Here is a 17,460-nt window from a genome sequence, read left to right as displayed (position 1 = left end):
GCACGCTAAAAGTGCGGGAAGCTGCAGCTGGCGTCGAGGACGGAAAGAGCCACACAGAGTCAAGATCTACAGATTACGACTTCTGGGACGATCACGAGACCATTGTTTCGTGAGATGTGTTCAAGAACTAGTTCCTCCGAAAGGAACGCTTTATCGATATTTGCATTCTTCAAGCTTTGCACTGCTCGTACATGTGTGGGTGTGGAATTGGAACGTGTCGCAGATGGCAGACGATTCCCCAGGCAACGTTGGTAGTCAAGCTGCACAGGGTCTCTTTTGGAGATTCATAATTAATGGAAGACATTTCTTCGATGCTCGGGTTTGTTTTCGTGCGGTAAGGCTGAGATTGCAGTTGCTGATCGGCACAGATTTACGAAGCCACTGATGCGAGCTGCCGCTGCACGGTACGTGAGCTGGATCAGCGCGCTTCCATTCACTGCGACGCGCAGGGAGACTCCTTTCTCAGCATAAGTAGAGATGCGCTGTCACCATTGGTGAGAGAGTCCGCCTCATGCAGCGATGCGACGCTTGAATGTCGGCGCGAGAGGGGCAACAGGATCAAGAAACAATGCACCAAGGAAGAAAGCACGCGAGCTGCATGTTATGATGCTTTGGTGTAAGCTCGCCGCGGAGAATTTACAGCTCAGGAAAGATCGTCGGAGCTGCTCCCAGGCTTGCGGATGGCTCGCTCACAGGATCTGGCACAAGAAGGTTGCCGCGTCAAGCGGCCAACAAAACTTTGTGAAGCCGTTGCCGCAAGGTGCAACCGCCGAACAGAGCTACGATGGGCGCGGGCGGGCACGGCGCGCGGGAGGGGTGAGGCGGCGTGCTTTTCGCAGCGCACCATGTCAATCAGCGCATCTGCGACGGCGGCGCGGTGGGGAGGAATCTCTCTACTCTTGACCTCCGTCATAGCCAGGCCCGGAACAGCCTGGCTTGAGCGTCGTCGTTCGGTGTCTGGCCCTGAGTCAGCCTTCGCGGCCATGGTCAGGATGGTGGCATGCGCGCAGCCTTGGGCGTGAGCACGGCGGTCAGGGTGTCCAGGCAGAATGCTGCCAACACGGCCGTGCAAGACAGCCATGTACACTCTGGAGCGATTATGCGGCTGGACTGCTGTCAGGTGCGTGTTTGCGTGCACCGCATGAGCTATCTAGAGCTAGGGCTAGCCCTCCGTGACCACGACGGCTGCCTCGCCAACCCCGAACCTCGACGGGAGACAGGGTGCAGCGATCTGGATCCGGCGCCACAGCACCAGGCTTCGTGAGGGGATGCCTGCTCCGGTTGGGCTGCCCGCGACCACCTGCGAAAAGCAACGGGCACTTAAGGGAGCACGCTTCACTCGGTGCTGCCATTCACTTCGGCGCCTCCTGTGACGCTGTCTTGCCCGCCCGAGTGAGAGCCGTGCGCGCTTACCTCAGTCCGCTTGCCGGCCTGTTCGCAGGCCCATCACCGCAACGGCAACCTGCACCCTTGCCCGTACCCTTAGAGAAACACCGTACAAAGAAGGAGCCTCCCGCGCCACATTGCTTCTGCTCCAGCTCCGCCGTCGCCGACCTTTTCCATTCACCACCGCCTGGCCGCGCCGGGTCTTTCAAGCCACAGCTTTCCTTCTTGCTCGCCAGGAACAAAGACAGGCGCATTCCGCGGTACTACTCGCTTCGGGTCGAGCTACCACGCTGCATGCCGGGAATCCATCCATGAACCGCATTCATCTCGCCCTCCGTACCGCATACAAGACCCAGGCCCGCCGCGAACGACTCCTCCCCTCGTTTGCTGCCGCTATTTGAGGTCCTTCTTCCCGAGCAGCCAAATCGGTGTCGCGGCCCACGGATTCCAAATGCCCTCCAACATGGACCCTACCACAGAGGCCCAGCCCGCTAGCCGCTCGCGGAGAGCCGAGCAATCAGAGCGGCACAGCAACAACTCAGCTTCACAATCAACACCGCCCAGTTATGGATATCACAACACCTTTCACACACATGCAACCCCAGTATTGGCGTCTCCGCCATCTTATGAAGTCGCAAACAGCGCTAAGACGCTCACGTGGGCATACACGAAGCACATGGAAGAGGCGGAGCAGCTTTGGAACAATACATCACCCCCACCCTACGAATGCACGGTTTTCAAAGGCGGCATCATGGGAATGAAGCAAGAGCTGACGGCCATTTTTCAAGTGTCGCGGTCACGAGACTGGCACGATGTCTATGTGGTTTTGGAAGGAACCCAGCTCAACGTACACCGCGTAAAGTCGCCCGGCATCCTCAGCAAGCACCGCTCGCCTGTACCAGGGCGCTTGATCCGGTCGTTCACGCTGCAGCATTCCGAAATTGGTGTGGCGTCGGATTTCAAAAAGACCCCGCTGACGCCAAAATCTCCGTTCGCACATCTGGTCCCGGGCTCCGCGCGTCACAAGTTGTATGAAACTGACCCTCATCTATTCGAACCCGTCCGTGAACACGTCATCCGATTGCGATTGGAGACCGAACAGTTCTTGCTATGCGCTAGCTCCCAAGAGGAGATGCTCGACTGGTCGGAGAAGTTGTGTGCAGCTATCGATATCAGCCAGCCGTTGGAGGACCGGAGCGAACCCCGCTATCGCAGCTTGCCCAGACGAAGCCGACGACAGCGCGTGCTCGACGGATCTCGCCTTGGCGAAAACCTCGAGAACTTGTCCAGTCTGGAGGCCGGTCGCCGCATGATCGCAGAGCAGGAGGAGATCATTCGCCAGCTTTATCCCCATCTAGCTGGCACCTCGAGTGCTCCTCAGTTGCCTGATTTGGACTTGTCTAATGCGCCCGCAGACGCAGACCGAGAAGAATTTGACGCTGAGGATGTGCGCTTCCCTTCGCGGAGGCCCGGCAGCTCTTCGCTGAGCCGAACTGTATCTAATGAGGAAACCGCCATCGAAGACCGTCCTACAACTAGGGAGATGTATCCGGATCCGAAAGACGCCCCTATGATCCGCCCAAGCCAGTCCCAGATTCTCCGCTACCGTCGACGATGCGCGCCCGCGTTGCTTGCCTGCTCCCCGCGGGTGAGCGACGTTGTAATGTGCGGCGGTGAACGCGTGCGCATCAACACCAGAGAGAACGTCCTAGTCACGTACACCTCGCACCCACCCCGGTACGACGCGCATAACTTCCCGAAGGCCAAACGGGCACCGAAGGTTCCAAAGCCCATCCCTGCCCCCATCCATGTGGAAAGGCCCTCGTCTCCTCTCCGTGGTGTAAGCGACACTTCCATCGAATCATTCGGCTACGACCTGTCCTCCACCTCTTCCGACTCGGCTGCCGAAGAGATCCGCGCTGGTGCTCCCTCTGAGCCGCCGTCGCCCACGGCACTCACACAAGCCAAGGCCGATGCAGCTCGCCAGCTTGTCTCTATCGGCAAGCACAGACGAAGCGGCGACGAGGTCAGAGAGACGGGCATGAGCGCTATGGCTCTCGGCGTCGCGGGTCTCATGGTCTAATATCATACCCCAAATACTACGAAATCAACCCACCCAAATACCACAATTTCTTTTGTCAGCATGGAACGGCGTCTCTTATACATAGACACTCATTGGCGACATGTCAACCTTTTCTACATTATAAGCGTTTTCTTTTCCAACTGGCTTCGCAGGCCATGGATTTCCTAGTCTATGAGATACCCATTTGCACATTTTGGAGTTGAGTGCAGGCCATCTGATGGCGCAATATCTGTACATAGATAGCTACAGCGCAGTGCAGGACGGAAATGCAATGTACATGCTCAGTCGGTCGCCGAAATAGCGCATCGAAAGTGTCTTGTCTTGCGTTTGGTCGTGACAACCGAATGAACCACGGTACGTGTGCAAGCTGACAGCGACACCCTTTCTGACATGACATTTGTGATCGACAGCCGAACCATGGAATGCAATGTAAGGTACCATTTCGAGAGATGCTACGATTCGATGTCTTACGCATGCACCTGGCGGCACGTCCGTACCTGGATGACCCGCTGTCCCGGCAGCGACTTCCCTCCCAGACAAAATACATTCCTGCCTTCCGCATGCGGAAGACGTCGTTAGCGCCAATCGAGTGATGCGGCTACACGGCTGGATGCGCTTGCGCTTTGTCTGTGTGCCGATCTCGCTCTGGGCAACACCGCAGGCTTTTTCCATTGCCAGAGACACAGCACTGAGGGAAGCGATGTACTCGATAAGTAGCACAGCGTGAAAGCCGGTCTGTAGGAAGATGGTGGGATGTTGTGAAGTTATTCCCGCCCACTTTCTTTCACGGCCACCTCGCGTTTGGTTCGTCAAGCACTTAAGTAACGCGTAGATGTAGCATCCCCTCACCGCCGAAGAAGGCACTACACTTGCTCTGTCAAGCCCCCTCAACGGGTACACGGCCAAGCCGACGCGCGGGGGCGAGCGCGTAGCTGATCTCATCTAGATGGATCTACTACATACTTCGGCATGTACATTTCGGCACACTTTAGTACCAGCCATGACGTGACATGCGGAGCGCCTCGTCCAGCGCCGCGCCACATGCACTAGGACACCACTCCGCCACACAGCACATCACGTGATCCTTGGACTTGCCAGCCGCAATGCGCGTAGCGGCTGGCAGACGCCACGATACGATGGAATCTTGTGGCGGCGTTTTGTGATTGCAAGTGAGGTGGGGGGTACGCTGCGGTGCGGGAAGACCAGCACTCGTGCTAATGACTACAGTCGGTAGTCTAGTCGTGTCTCTCTCCTGGGTGCGTGATCTGCGCGACACCTCGACCGTCGAGCGGGGGCGATGCACGCGTGCTACACGCGCTCCATCAATAGTCTGTTCGCGATTTGCAACACCCTCGCAAGCTCTGCCCATCGCGGGGGGGCTGCATGGGGCTTTGTATATCAGCCGCGATATTGGCGCGCGTGGCTTGGCTGGGGTGGGATCGTGCATGCAGATAGAATGGTGGATTTGTATAGATACGCATACGCATACGCATACGCAAGCGCAGTCCGATACCACGACGATACGAATGTGTGCGTGAAGCGACGCGACGCGATAAGCATCAGTCCTTCGCGGATATGCGTAGGTAGCGCTAACCGCTACAACTATGGCCCACACTTTCCAACCTTACCTCTCGAGGTGTACTCTTCAACTCTCCATCGGCTTCCCCAACGTGAACAGTTTCCGGCGAGGAGAACAAAAACGACGTCCTGGGAAGCGAGTGTAGGTACTGGAGATACCACCGCCCTGGCTGTGTCCAGATCAGCGCTCCACGCTGCATACACGAGATCGCGACGAGACGAGACGAGGCGGGTAAACTTCCCTGCTGCGCGTGGTCGCGTGCAGGCACGTCGCTTCGTGGAACGCGGGGTCGGGAGCGGTCTAGACTGCGGCGGTCTGGATTCCGGGAGGTCAGCCTTACGGGTATTAGGGCGGGTGACTGGGTGTTTTCGAGGGACCTATGTGGCGGTGCGGAGGGTCAGATATGCGATTTCAACATGCTGATCTGCCTTTTTGCGGTCGAGATTCCGAGATACAAGGGAAGGGGGGTGAGGTCCGTAGCGTGGACGATACGTCGAGGTGAGGGTTGCACATGCGGGGTTCTAGACGACTTGTTGATCGTTGTTTAGGACTGTTTGGTGGATACGTAGGTGTGATTTTCGGATCTAGATCTTCTGCTTAAGGGCTGATGGATGTCGTGCCTTGCTTTACTTCCATGGGGTGTTGGGTTTCCGACGAGGGTGCTTATTTTGCGATTGCCCAAGCGGTCGAGCAATCCGTTCACAGATAAGCTCTAGTAGGGAACTCATGCTATGAGTATCTACCTGCAGGTCGGGGCTCGAGTTCGATACTGGCTTAGATTCGAGAGTCGACTTTCGAACGACTATGATCCCATTTCACGACGATCGCTCCGCCGTTGATTTGACATTCTTAGTAGAACCTACGCTGAAAACTTGAATCTCAATCGCGGGTTTGTACGCAGTGATGCTGTGGATGTTTCAAGAGCAGGTAAAAATCCGGGGGTTCTGCTATGCCACGGCTGTTAAAATTTTTACTCAAAATGATTTCTTATAAAGTGAGGAGTGATCGATTTTTGGAGGTAGTGACGTATACAGAGTAAGTTCAGGACCGGACTACCAAGGAAATACAAAAATTGTGGAACAATGAAAAAGAAGCTGGGATTCTTAGGTAGAAGAAGAGAAGCAGTCGTCGGATCGTTTCGGTGGTGTTATGCCGGGACGCAGATACATGTCGCCGAGGAAATTCTTTTAAATGGACCGAAGGCAGGAAGGAGGAAACAGGGGTATAAAGACGAATTCCCAAGCGACATCTTTTTACAAAAGTAGTGGGAAGAGTGGGAAGAAGTAAAAGAAAGACTGACTAAGTTTTGACGGTGGGTAATGAAGCCCATGATCGGAGCGTTGGCGGTATCTTCAGAGCCCAAGATCTGTGCAGAGCGTGTGCGTCTGAACCACCAAGAAAATGGACACGAAACGGAGAAGCTACAGCAATCTAAGCCCCGTGCTGGGTATGTAGCTGGCTCTTCAGCCATCTGTTCCTGAGTACTGATTCGTACATTCGAAGTCTGAACCTTGGATCCTCTACTGCTGGACCTCTCTAACTAGATCGCTATATAGATCATTGAAAGTTTATCATTCAACAACGTGAAGATGCTGGGCGAGACGATCTTTGGATAGATATACGACACTCAGCTTTGTAAGCAACGTAACGTCAGCTGAGCTGCTGATTGGTCTCCGCAAGCGCGGGGTTAGGCTCCCACATAACCGTGTCTGAGCCAGTCAACCTGGAAGTCTTTCCAGGGCAGAGGGGCCCTGTTTCACGATAAATCTAAGAGTCAGATCCTGCGATCTCTACGCCATCTCAATTCTGCCGAAATTCCTGAATTCTTGACGTCCATCTATTGATTGCCCAAAATGGAAGCGAAGAAATGGGTAATGCTTGGTAAGGGACTTTCACCCTCATGGACCACTGATTTTCGAGTAGAGACTCATCGAAAATGGCAGAGAACAACCCCCATGTTATGAACCAATTAGCAACAAAGTTGGGTCTGTCGTCCGAGCTCCAATTCTACGACGTCTATTCCCTGGATGAACCCGAACTGCTCGCACATATCCCTCGACCTGTCCTGGCTCTGCTAGTCATCATTCCACTCACGCCAGCTTGGGATCGAAGTCGCAAGGCCGAAGACGCCGACAAAGGACCCTACACTGGCTCCGGCCCTGACGAGCCCGTCATCTGGTTCAAGCAGACCATCGGCCACGCCTGCGGCTCAATCGGTCTGCTCCATAGCGTGATCAACGGTCCAGCCGTCGACTTTATCAAGCCTGATTCCGATCTCGCGGCTATACGAAGCCTCGCCATACCGCTGGACATGGACAAACGTGCCGACATGCTGTACAACAGCGAGCCATTCGAAATCGCTCACAAGTCGGTCGAGCAGCACGGCGACAGCTATGCCGATCCAACGGATGAGCGCGATGGTGGGCATTTTGTGAGTTTTGTCAAGAGCGGCGGGAAGCTCTGGGAGCTGGAAGGGGACAGGAAGGGTCCTCTCGACAGAGGAAGTCTTGCTGACGACGAGGACGTTCTCAGTCCGCGGGCGCTTGACATGGGCATCAAGAGGATCATCGAGTTGAACGCGGAGGGAGGAGGAAAGGAACTTCTTTTCAGCTGCATTGCTTTGGCTCGTAAGGATTAGGGTCTGACTGGGGATCGGCTCACGCGCATCACGGATGTACTTTGCGAGAATTCAGCACGGCCCGACTTTATGCATAGCGCTGGAGCGCAAGACAGGGACTCATACAGCGACACTCTAGCACAACGATCTGTGTCATTGGACCAACCACTATCTTAATATAGTCTGCAAGATGCTGCGGTATTTGGTAATGATGTTATGGTTCATAAAGTTCAGATTATAACGCCAGTCGTGGCTTTAAAAAGTATGGAAGGCTAATTTCTTCTTGGGATCTGCCTGCTTGTTTGATGGATGAGATTAGAGGCCATCTATGTTCTGCGTGCGCGTGGGACTTGGATAGAACATTAAGCTGCCCAAAAAATTGCGTGCCTCAAATGATTGGTTTCTTGAAGACGAAAGGCTATTATCATACTAATGATTATCATCTGGTAATCCCGAAGCGCGCGCTTGGCGCCTGTTTGGATGCCTACTTAAGCCCTGCAGCCCAGGCCCGCTGTACAATGAGATCGACACTGTCTTGCTTAATCTCAACCTCTGCACGACCGATGCACCCCCTTTTGCGGTTGCCTAGTTGACGATGCAGAATATGACCAATTCAGCCGAGTCAAAGACATCCGCAGCAGAGGTCAGTTAGGTCGAGTGAGGGGTCGTTGTTGCTTCCCCACCAGGTGCCAACCACTTTACTGATCAGCGTGGCAGCGAGCTCGTCTACGCCGCAACCAGCGTAACTCGAGAGCGAGAAAACAAGAGTACATACACGATCTGGAGCATCGTTGGTCGGAATGCGTCAGATTAGGCGTTCAGGCTTCAGCAGAAATCCAGAAGCAGGCTCGCCGGATCCACGAAGAAAACCAGACACTCCGCACGATTATAGCGGAGCTTGGAATGAGCCATGAGACACTCCAACAGCGACTCTGCTCAGTTAGCGCCAAATTTCCACAGTCGCACACGCCGCCGGTAAGGCCATGACTACCATTACAGATTCCATGACTTCTGACACTTCGTTGTGGCCAGAAGGACAAACCAATAGCCTCGGCAGGCGGCCCGGTCCACCTCGCACAAGAATCAAACTTAACTTGTTTGCAAGACTCTGTTCTGCTGCCCGCACTTAGCTCAGCAGACCCGTCGTGGACGAGAACCGCGCTACACAATGCGCAAGAAAAGGGCACGATGCCAGATCCGTTCCAAACGTGGGACCTCTCCAGTTGGCTGAACGATCTGTCTAGTATACACGCTGCCTACGGAATAGAAGCCCAGGTAAGAGCGTAAGGCCTCAACAGTAGCCGCCTATCCGCTAACCGCCGAACAGGCGCGGTTCAATTCCGACCAAGATGCACCGTTTCCAGGCGCTACATTTGCCGATTACGGACTCTTTGATACTGCAAACCCAGCCCATTCTCAAGTAGATACGGCCCATCAACAATGGCCTTTACAAGAGCAAAATTCCGGTCATGTTACACAGCTGGTGTACTTAGGCGCTAGCAACGATCAATTCACCCTGCCATATCAGAATGGTCCCGACGAAGGTTCAGCTGCAAATATGTTGCAATGGTTCCCGGTCCAGAGCGAGACCGGCACCTAATGCGGTTACATGTCATAATATCAAAGCTGACTATGCTCTACGTAGTATGGAGCCTTTGCTATCAATATGAGGGGCTTGAAAGATAAAGAACGCCCGCTAGTAATTAATTGACACTGCACGGTATTCATCTTCTGCTTGCACAGGGCGTTGATGAAGGCATCCAGCGGATAGGCTAGGCTAGGAAGGGGAAGCTTGCCCATGCACCCTTTTGAGGCTAGGATTCCGGCTCGTTGGTAGCCAATAGTGCTGCACCGGTGACAGTATCGACTATACCTAAGTAACATAAGCGTCGCCTGGTGATGATCTACATTCCCATCATGGAACCACGAGCTCAAATACTCAACGTTATCGTCGCGCATCGTTACTATATTGTGATGGATGACACGCCTTGACCCCTGTTTGGCTTTCATCGCGGTGTGACTACCAAGAGCTGGGGCTTAGTCTTACGATATCGGTCTTTACGTCACAGGTGAAGGTTATACCGCGGTGGCCCTGGACATCGCAATTCTCAATACAACATCAAAACTCCTTTTGGTTGAAGTATCAGCCATCGTTTTCCTTCACGGGACAAGACCAATCTTCAAGCGGCCTCTGCCTCTTCAACTGCACTGAGAATGTTATGTCTACAATTCAACCACTCCACCAGGTTCAATGAAATACCAAATGGCGGGTACGGCTGGGTATGCGTTGCATCGCAATTCCTCATCAACGCTTTCACTTGGGGAATCGTCGCTGTGAGTACTATACGAACCTGAATCTGATTCCACTCATCAGTGTACAGTCGTACAGCGTATACTTGGCCTACTACCTTTCCCACGAAACCTTTCCAGATGCCAAAACCCTGGATTTCGCGTACATCGGCGGTCTCAACTTCTCCATGGCAATGCTCGTTGCGCCCCTTACCAACCTTGCAACACGGCGAGTTAGTGTTAAGCTACCTATGTCTCTAGGGATTGCTTTCTTTTGTGGTGGCTTTCTAGCTGGGTCCTTTTCCACCAAAATCTGGCAGCTCTACCTCTTCCAAGGCGTCTTTGTTGGGTGGGGAGTGGGCCTCGTCTGGGTGCCAGCGAACGCTATCATCCCCCAGTGGTTCACCACCAAACGCAGCCTTGCGAACGGCATCTGCGCCGCGGGGTCTGGTATAGGCGGCCTGATTATGTGTTTCTCCACCGAGGCGATGCTAAGCTCGCTTGGTTTGGCTTGGACTATGCGCATCACCGCAGTCATCATCGTTGTGGTCCTCGTCCCGGCGACTGTTCTGATCCAGCCCTGCATTACTGACGATCAGCCGCACCAGCGCATGTTTGATTGGCACTTGGTCAAGCGATATCAGGTGCTGCTCCTGTTGGCATGGAGTCTCGTCATCATGTTTGGGTACATCACCCTCATGTTCTCGCTCTCGGACTACACGCTCTCGATCGGGAAATCGCAAAGGGCTTCGGCCACCGTGGCTGCAGTGCTTAACTTGGGTTGCGCAATCGGGCGTCCGTTCATTGGCTTTGCGAGCGATAGGTATGGACGCATTCGAGTCGCTGGCATTATTACGTTTGCATGCTCGCTGCTCGTCTTCACCGTCTGGCTTCCGACCATGAGCTTTGCGGCGCTGCTTGTCTTTGCTTTCACAGGCGGTGCTGCGCTGGGAATCTTCTGGGTTGCCATCGGTCCTTTGGCGGCTGAGGTTGTCGATCTTAGAGATGTTACTTCGTACCTGTCGTTGAGTTCGCTGACAGTTGTACTTCCTTGCTCGTGTAAGCTTGCCCTCTAGGTGGCATGAAGAGGTATAATAGACCTGACATTCTCGCAGTTGCCGAAGCCATAGCACTACGGCTCCGACGCCCTAATGCTTCGCGATCCTATTTGTATCCGCAGATCTTTGCCGGTATATCATATTTCCTGGGCGCCCTTATCATGCTCGAACTTTGGCGCGTCTCCCAGAGGAAGAAAACAGCAGAATCTCGAAAGGAACGACATGTTGACGTATAACCGAACATGAATGCCCATATATGTAGGGAAATAATATTGAAATAGCTTTGCTGCTTAGCCTACGGTGAATAATACGCGTATGAGAAGAGAGTATTTGATACCTTCTGCGTAGGAGGGGATACTGATGCGAATTAAGCGTTAGACCTGTCCGAGGCTGGACGGTCCTAGATTTCTTCTCAATCAAAACATAATTTGGAAGACTTATTTCGACGTACAGTTATGACCCATCACCATGAGCCTGCTATGGCCAGCTATTATTCATCACTCCCCTACAGTCCTGCTTGCTTCCTTTTACCGACGATGTAATCGAGCATAGAGAAGCCGCTAACGACGCAGGGTCTGCCCTAGCGTCGGAATTTTTCAGCCAATAGCACAACGCGAGTGACATATCGCTAGCTAAGCAGTACCTTCGCAACAATAATTTCACGACCATTTCAATTCAGCCTCAGAGGCTTAATTTCAGGAGCGTTTTACAGCTTTTTGTTGCCCCCTTCTCACTGTATGTTTGTGATTATTTCTCGTACGCTTCGCCGTTCTGGCGTTCTTAATAATTCGAAACTCGTTCTTTGTCGTCCGATTTCGCGCATGATGGCGACGAATGGAGATTTGAACAACACTGCGGCTGCACGAGCTCTTGCTGAAGTCAGGAATGACTCGGCATATCGCGATGTTTCGTTTGCAATTCCTGCTGCCGAAGACGATGCGCTTGTGAGACAAAAGTACCGCCCGTTCCTACTCGATAGTGCACAGTCGGAGCAGGATTGGATTGCACAGCTTGAGCTGAACACGGCGTTGGAGATGGTGGACTCCCAAATATTGAGGAGCGGTGGTGAGAGATTGAGGGTTCTCGTCTTGCACGGCAGTATGCGGAAAAGGTAAATATCCAGCTCGCCGTGCGGCTAGTCTACACATGTGTGAAATAGCTAATGGCGTACAGATCCTATTCACGACTATTAGCATTCGAGGCCAGCCGAATACTCTTCCGGCTCGGCTGCGATGTCCGCATGTACGATCCCAGCGGTCTACCCGTAAAAGACGACGAACAACACTCGCACCCGAAAGTGCAGGAGCTGCGGGATCTGAGCAAGTGGAGTGATGGGCATGTATGGATAAGTCCAGAGCAGCATGGAAACCTTGTCAGTGCTTTAGAGCAATCCACCATTTCTTCCTTTCCTCCAGCTGACCTATTCTTTGTAGACCGCAGTGTTCAAAAACCAGATCGACTGGATACCTCTCTCAACCGGGTCCGTTCGTCCAACACAAGGACGCACCCTAGCGATCGCGCAAGTTAGCGGCGGCTCTCAATCGTTTAATACGGTGAACTCGTTGCGTATTCTTGGACGGTGGATGCGCATGTTCGCTATTCCCAATCAAAGCTCGATTCCAATGGCCTATAAACAGTTCACCGAAGAGGATGCAGGTGAAGGAGGGAGTCGGCTGATGCCGAGCGGAAACAGAGACAGGCTTGTTGATTGTATGGAGGAGTTTGTCAAGTATACGATGGTGATGCGCCCACATTTTGATCTCTTTGGTGATCGGTATAGCGAGAGAGAGGAGAAGAGGATCAAAGAGGAGAAAGCGTTACTTTCAGAGACGAAGAATATGTCTATCTCAAACGGTATGTGAAGGGCGAGATGTATGTGCTTCCCAGCCGCCTCAATACAATAGACTGCCGGACCCTCAGTAGAAATAGAAGTAGATAGAAGTACTGAGTCTAGGAGGTGAACTTTAGATGTTGATTGTGTTTTCCTGGAAAATCTTCCGGAGACTATACATTCGCGGGCGGCTTCGATCCAGTCAGCGTCCATGTGCAACCTATCGAGATGCATAGCATCGATTAATTTGCTGTAGTGGTGATCAGCCGGGCAAAATTTTGCGGTTGTGGAGGTGCTGGTCCTCATTGCACCGGACAAGGCGTTTTCGAGGTGTTTTCGAGGGTGTATTTGAGCGTGTCGCATTTGACTGCTCTAGACAAGGAGGAAGGGCGGTATTCAATGTTGGCTAAAGATCGTGTTAGCGATGAGTTAAATGCTTATTAGTAATACTTTGAAGAGGCATAGTATGAAGTTAATCACCGACGTGCCAGGAATGCATGAGGATTAAAAGAGTGAGAGATTTTATTGAAAGAACGACTATGGTCGAAGACTGAAGACGCATTAACTACATGGAAACAGGTCGAAAAACAGAACAAGACGTCGAACAACCCCGAAAGCTACTGTGCAGCCCTCAAGGCATCGTGGAAATGGTGCACATAAGGAATTAAAACGCAAGAAAGCAAGAAAATGTGAATGAGTTTACTTGGCCTGCGTAAGGAAGGAAAAGACCAAGGAAATGACGATGAGTAGATCAGAGTGATGTTGGGATCCGCGAAATGCCAAAAGAGAATGAGAAAGTTACCTTAAGAAGCGACGAAGAGAAAGCTGGCGAACATGGAGGGATCTACTCATCTTCTCCTTAGAGGAAGAACATCTTGTCGTCGAGCTTCTTGTTCCAAGGACGGGTGTGCGTTTCCTTCTTAGCGTCTCGGACCCAATCCCACGACTTACTCCTCTTTGCGATGACTTGGAGATTCTGCTTGACCTCGCCCATCTGCTCTTTTCCAGTCACCGAATCATACGGAGTCAATTTGGCTAGGCTCGGGTAGTTACTGATGTCCTTGTGAGACATGTAGTCGTAGTACGACAGAACGCGACGAGCAAGTTTCCTGGCGTAGTGGAGGGGGAGCGCGAGCGACGTGTAATGGCAAAATTGAGAGCTAATGTTGAGTAGTCCGGTCAAATCGCGGAGTTTGGAAAGGGTCATCTTGGATCCCCGCCCATTCGAGTGGACAAGGTATTGGTATTTGGCTCCGTCTTCTTTGCGCGTGGGGTCCGTTCCAATTCTAGAGATATCCATCGCGAATTGGGTGGTAGTGAAAGTAAAGTGCGGTTTGCAGACGTCGTTCTTGTCTTGCTTGTCTTCTGGAATCGGTGAATGGATTCTGCTGTTTCTCATAACCGTAACGTAGGATACAGGTGCATCCTCTGTGTTGCCGAAGACATTCTGATATGCTTCGGTAATTTGTGCTACCTCCCGTTCGTGTGAAAGAGTGTCGATCTCGTGGTATGAATCCCGATAGAAGACGACTCGTGGCTCCTTTGACCAGTTCGCTTTCGATGACTCGTCTCGATCATTCTTCCAAGCCCGGAACATAGACCTCAGTGTTGCTTTTAGCTCCAAGATCTCGGGCTGGTATATTGTCTTCATTTTGGGAGATTTGCACGCATCTGCCGGAAGATTTTCGTTGTCGTAGGCTTGTGTGTGCAACTTAGTGGCAGGCTGCAGCCGGGCCGCGGAACGATAGAATGATGGGTTCTTCGGCTTGCTCATCACCAGAGCAGCCACAGCTGGACAGTACTCTGTTGAGTCTGATGCAGGCTGTGAGATGTGAGCTCCAATGACGATGAGACCTTCCACATGTTCTTCTTTGATGTAAGTATCAAGCTTCTTCGTCTCAAAGTTCATCGCTCCAAACATGAACCTAATCTTGCGTAGAACGTTTGAGGGGAAGAAGGGCGGGCCGTTAATGCGATGGAAATGCTTTTCCAAGTCCTGCTTCTTGAGGCAGATAGTGATAGCACCAAGCTTGCGGTCTCCTAGCCTCTTCACCTCCGCAGCCGTCTCGGAGTACTTAGCTTGTTTCATCCCGGAACCATCGATAATCCCTATAAGAACATCCGCTGTCGGGTCAATAATATCCCCAAGCTTTTCCAAACGCTTTTGATCTTGCAATCGGAAAAGTTCAGGACCTGACTTGACCACACCGGCCGAGATTTGGTCAAGGTCCACACCAATGTCCAAGATCCGTTCTTGTGTGGGTTTGTTGCCTTCGCGAGCCAACGAGTTCCGCACATCAGCAACGAACAACTTTGAGGAGCGGCTGTGAACATCAGGTGTAATGTAAACCACGGCTACCTTAGGGGAAGGCGCGCCGCTCTTGATTGCTCTTCTCGGTTCCGATGCCGGTTCCAAAGCGGTGTACTTCAGTGGTTCGTAAAATGCATCCTTGGAGGCTAGGAAAGGAAGCGCAGTCATGGGCTGCCATATGTTATCATGAAAGAACACGTATGTCTTGGGGTCTTTCTATTCTCACGTTAGCACCAGCCAACTCAGCTCTTGATCGATCTTTCGACTTACCTTAGGATCCTTGACAAGAAAGTTCAACAGCTTTTTTCCCGACGCGGACAGTTCGTGTGGATTCACTGATTTCCGCAATCTCTGTATTTCATCGGTAAGATAATACAAATGGGCCAAAACCTGATCACCACTGAGCACTAGTAGATCGAGAGGAACCCAGCAGGGTTGCTTCTTTCCGATGTCAGCTAAAGGTAGATGCTTGAACCTGTCCTCGAAAGGAGCTTCGCACACACGCAGGAACTTCTTGACGTTGAAGAATGTCTTCTCCTCGCCACCCTCGGGAAGCAGCTTGGTTATGGGAACGACAATACCCACATATGAGTTGGCTTTGACGTCTCGGATCGTGTATGTGCGATTCTGCAATTCTTTGTTCTCGTTCTCCTCGTCCACCTGCTCAACCAACTTCCACTTGTTTGCCTTAGCAATGCGCTTGTAGTTCTCCTTCAATTTGACTTCTGACGGATACTTAACGTGCAGGCCTTGTAAGAGTTTCTTCAATGTTTGACTCATGCTAGCTGGCGCCGTTGGGTGGTTTGCAGGAAAGTGATAGCGGGCGTACTCAGCTACGGAGACACCATTTTGGATGATGGGAACAAGGTCACAGTCGAGAAAGAAGCGGATGTCCTTATCAAAACGTGGTCTATATCGAATTCGGTACTCCCACGGCGCGTTTTGGTGGATATGTCTGTCGGACTTCTCTTTCAACTCCTGACCGACCAAGTCTGCGTTTGTGAAACTAAATTCACTGGTGTTTCCAAGCCTCGCTTCAGGGTATGCGGTATCCCAGTGATGTTGGAAGAGAAGCTGTACACTATGACGATATAAATCGCTTGCGTCATCTTTGGCGGTTTGAGGGATCGCTGCCTGCCTGGCTTCTGCGGCACTCCTGGCTTCTGCGGCACTCCTGGCTTCTGCGGCACTCCCGGCTTCTGCGGCACTCCTGGCTTCATCAACCTTCAAGGATTCTTTAGCCTGGGTGGATGCCTTATCCGTCGTCTCGTCACTTAGATAGTCGTCACTAGCCATTTCTTCAACAGTTCTCTCTTCTTTATTCGCATTTGAGACATTCGCATCCTTCAAATGTTCGCTCTCTGGGAAAATCGCATCTTCTGAGCTCTTGATATCAGGATGAGCGATTAGGCCCTGCCTCACGACGGTACACCTGATGGTCCAGCCTGAATTCTCAGGATCTGCTCGCTTTTCCGCCTCTGAATATGCTTTCTTAACTCTAGTGAGATTCTTGATTTGATCAAACTTGTTGAAGACCTTTTTGACGTCGAGCTTTTCTCGCACTGGGATGATAAGACGATTCGTTCGACCAAATCTAGCACGCTCCGGGCACTCCCCTATGCCTGGCCAGACCTTTTGCACAGCATCGAGCTGGTTGGAACGCGCTTCAAGATCGAAAGCAATCTGACTCTGCTTGACACTAAGTCCGTCAAAGTCGATCTCAACGTACTCCCTCAAAGCTTGCTGCCGGAGCCTGCGACTCCGCACCATTGTAGGCTGGGAGACTGGCAAACCATCCTCATTGAGAATTGGTTCTCCATCCTCGCCTCTTGCTGGTTCCGTCGCAGTGATATCCACATCAATCAACAGCAGATATGGAAGGTCTCCTAGCTTATAGTATACTTTACCGAGCGACGTCTTGCTGCTTGGCTTCCCGTCTTCGAACATGATGTTATTGTAAGAAGGTGTCGCAAACTGCGCACTTCTCTGGGCAGCAGTCTTTGAGAAGAGGCTGTCGGTACGCTCAGAGCCTATTGTGCTACGAGCATCGGAGTCGAAGTCGGTCCATGACGGGACCTGGTGATACATGCTGACCTCCATTCTCGATGAAACCCGATGACTTGGGCCACTCATCTTGGAAAGGTGGGAATGTACTGAGTAGGAAGAAGATGCAAATGTGAAGTTGTCTAGCTAAAGTTGCAAAGATCAAGTTGCAAATAACTGCTGATGATGCGACGAGAGAGTAAGCAGAATTAGCAGTACTTATACCTTCATGCTAGATCCGATCGTTTGTTAAGCCATCACTT

General features: G+C 52.1%; 5 protein-coding genes across 5 annotated transcripts; 4 read left to right on the top strand and 1 right to left on the bottom strand.

The window, feature by feature from the left end:
* Window positions 1-1,837: 1,837 nt before the first annotated feature.
* Window positions 1,838-3,469, top strand: N0V89_003282 (uncharacterized protein; the record flags this gene model as incomplete). The annotated part of the gene is made up of 1 exon (XM_056212084.1): window positions 1,838-3,469. One exon carries the CDS (start codon window positions 1,838-1,840, stop codon window positions 3,467-3,469), a length of 1,632 nt encoding a protein of 543 aa, XP_056075557.1.
* A 3,515-nt stretch (window positions 3,470-6,984) lies between these two features.
* On the top strand, window positions 6,985-7,686 carry N0V89_003281 (uncharacterized protein; the record flags this gene model as incomplete). The annotated part of the gene is made up of 1 exon (XM_056212083.1): window positions 6,985-7,686. One exon carries the CDS (start codon window positions 6,985-6,987, stop codon window positions 7,684-7,686), a length of 702 nt encoding a protein of 233 aa, XP_056075556.1.
* A 2,242-nt stretch (window positions 7,687-9,928) lies between these two features.
* Window positions 9,929-11,030, top strand: N0V89_003280 (uncharacterized protein; the record flags this gene model as incomplete). Its single annotated transcript, XM_056212082.1, has 2 exons — window positions 9,929-9,935; window positions 10,096-11,030. The coding sequence occupies 2 exons, from the start codon at window positions 9,929-9,931 to the stop codon at window positions 11,028-11,030; spliced, it is 942 nt and encodes a 313-aa protein (XP_056075555.1).
* An 803-nt stretch (window positions 11,031-11,833) lies between these two features.
* Window positions 11,834-12,874, top strand: N0V89_003279 (uncharacterized protein; the record flags this gene model as incomplete). Its single annotated transcript, XM_056212081.1, has 3 exons — window positions 11,834-12,123; window positions 12,186-12,384; window positions 12,446-12,874. The coding sequence occupies 3 exons, from the start codon at window positions 11,834-11,836 to the stop codon at window positions 12,872-12,874; spliced, it is 918 nt and encodes a 305-aa protein (XP_056075554.1).
* An 828-nt stretch (window positions 12,875-13,702) lies between these two features.
* N0V89_003278 (uncharacterized protein) lies at window positions 13,703-17,254 on the bottom strand (the record flags this gene model as incomplete). Its single annotated transcript, XM_056212080.1, has 2 exons — window positions 13,703-15,370; window positions 15,425-17,254. The coding sequence occupies 2 exons, from the start codon at window positions 17,252-17,254 to the stop codon at window positions 13,703-13,705; spliced, it is 3,498 nt and encodes a 1,165-aa protein (XP_056075553.1).
* Between the last annotated feature and the right edge of the window lie 206 nt (window positions 17,255-17,460).

The sequence above is a fragment of the Didymosphaeria variabile genome (assembly GCF_027946475.1).
Source record: "Didymosphaeria variabile strain IMI 356815 chromosome Unknown scaffold_2, whole genome shotgun sequence".
NCBI classification, from domain to species: domain Eukaryota; kingdom Fungi; phylum Ascomycota; class Dothideomycetes; order Pleosporales; family Didymosphaeriaceae; genus Didymosphaeria; species Didymosphaeria variabile.
The sequence above is the reverse complement of the archived record's forward strand: the minus strand, read 5'-3'. Positions and strand labels throughout refer to the sequence as shown.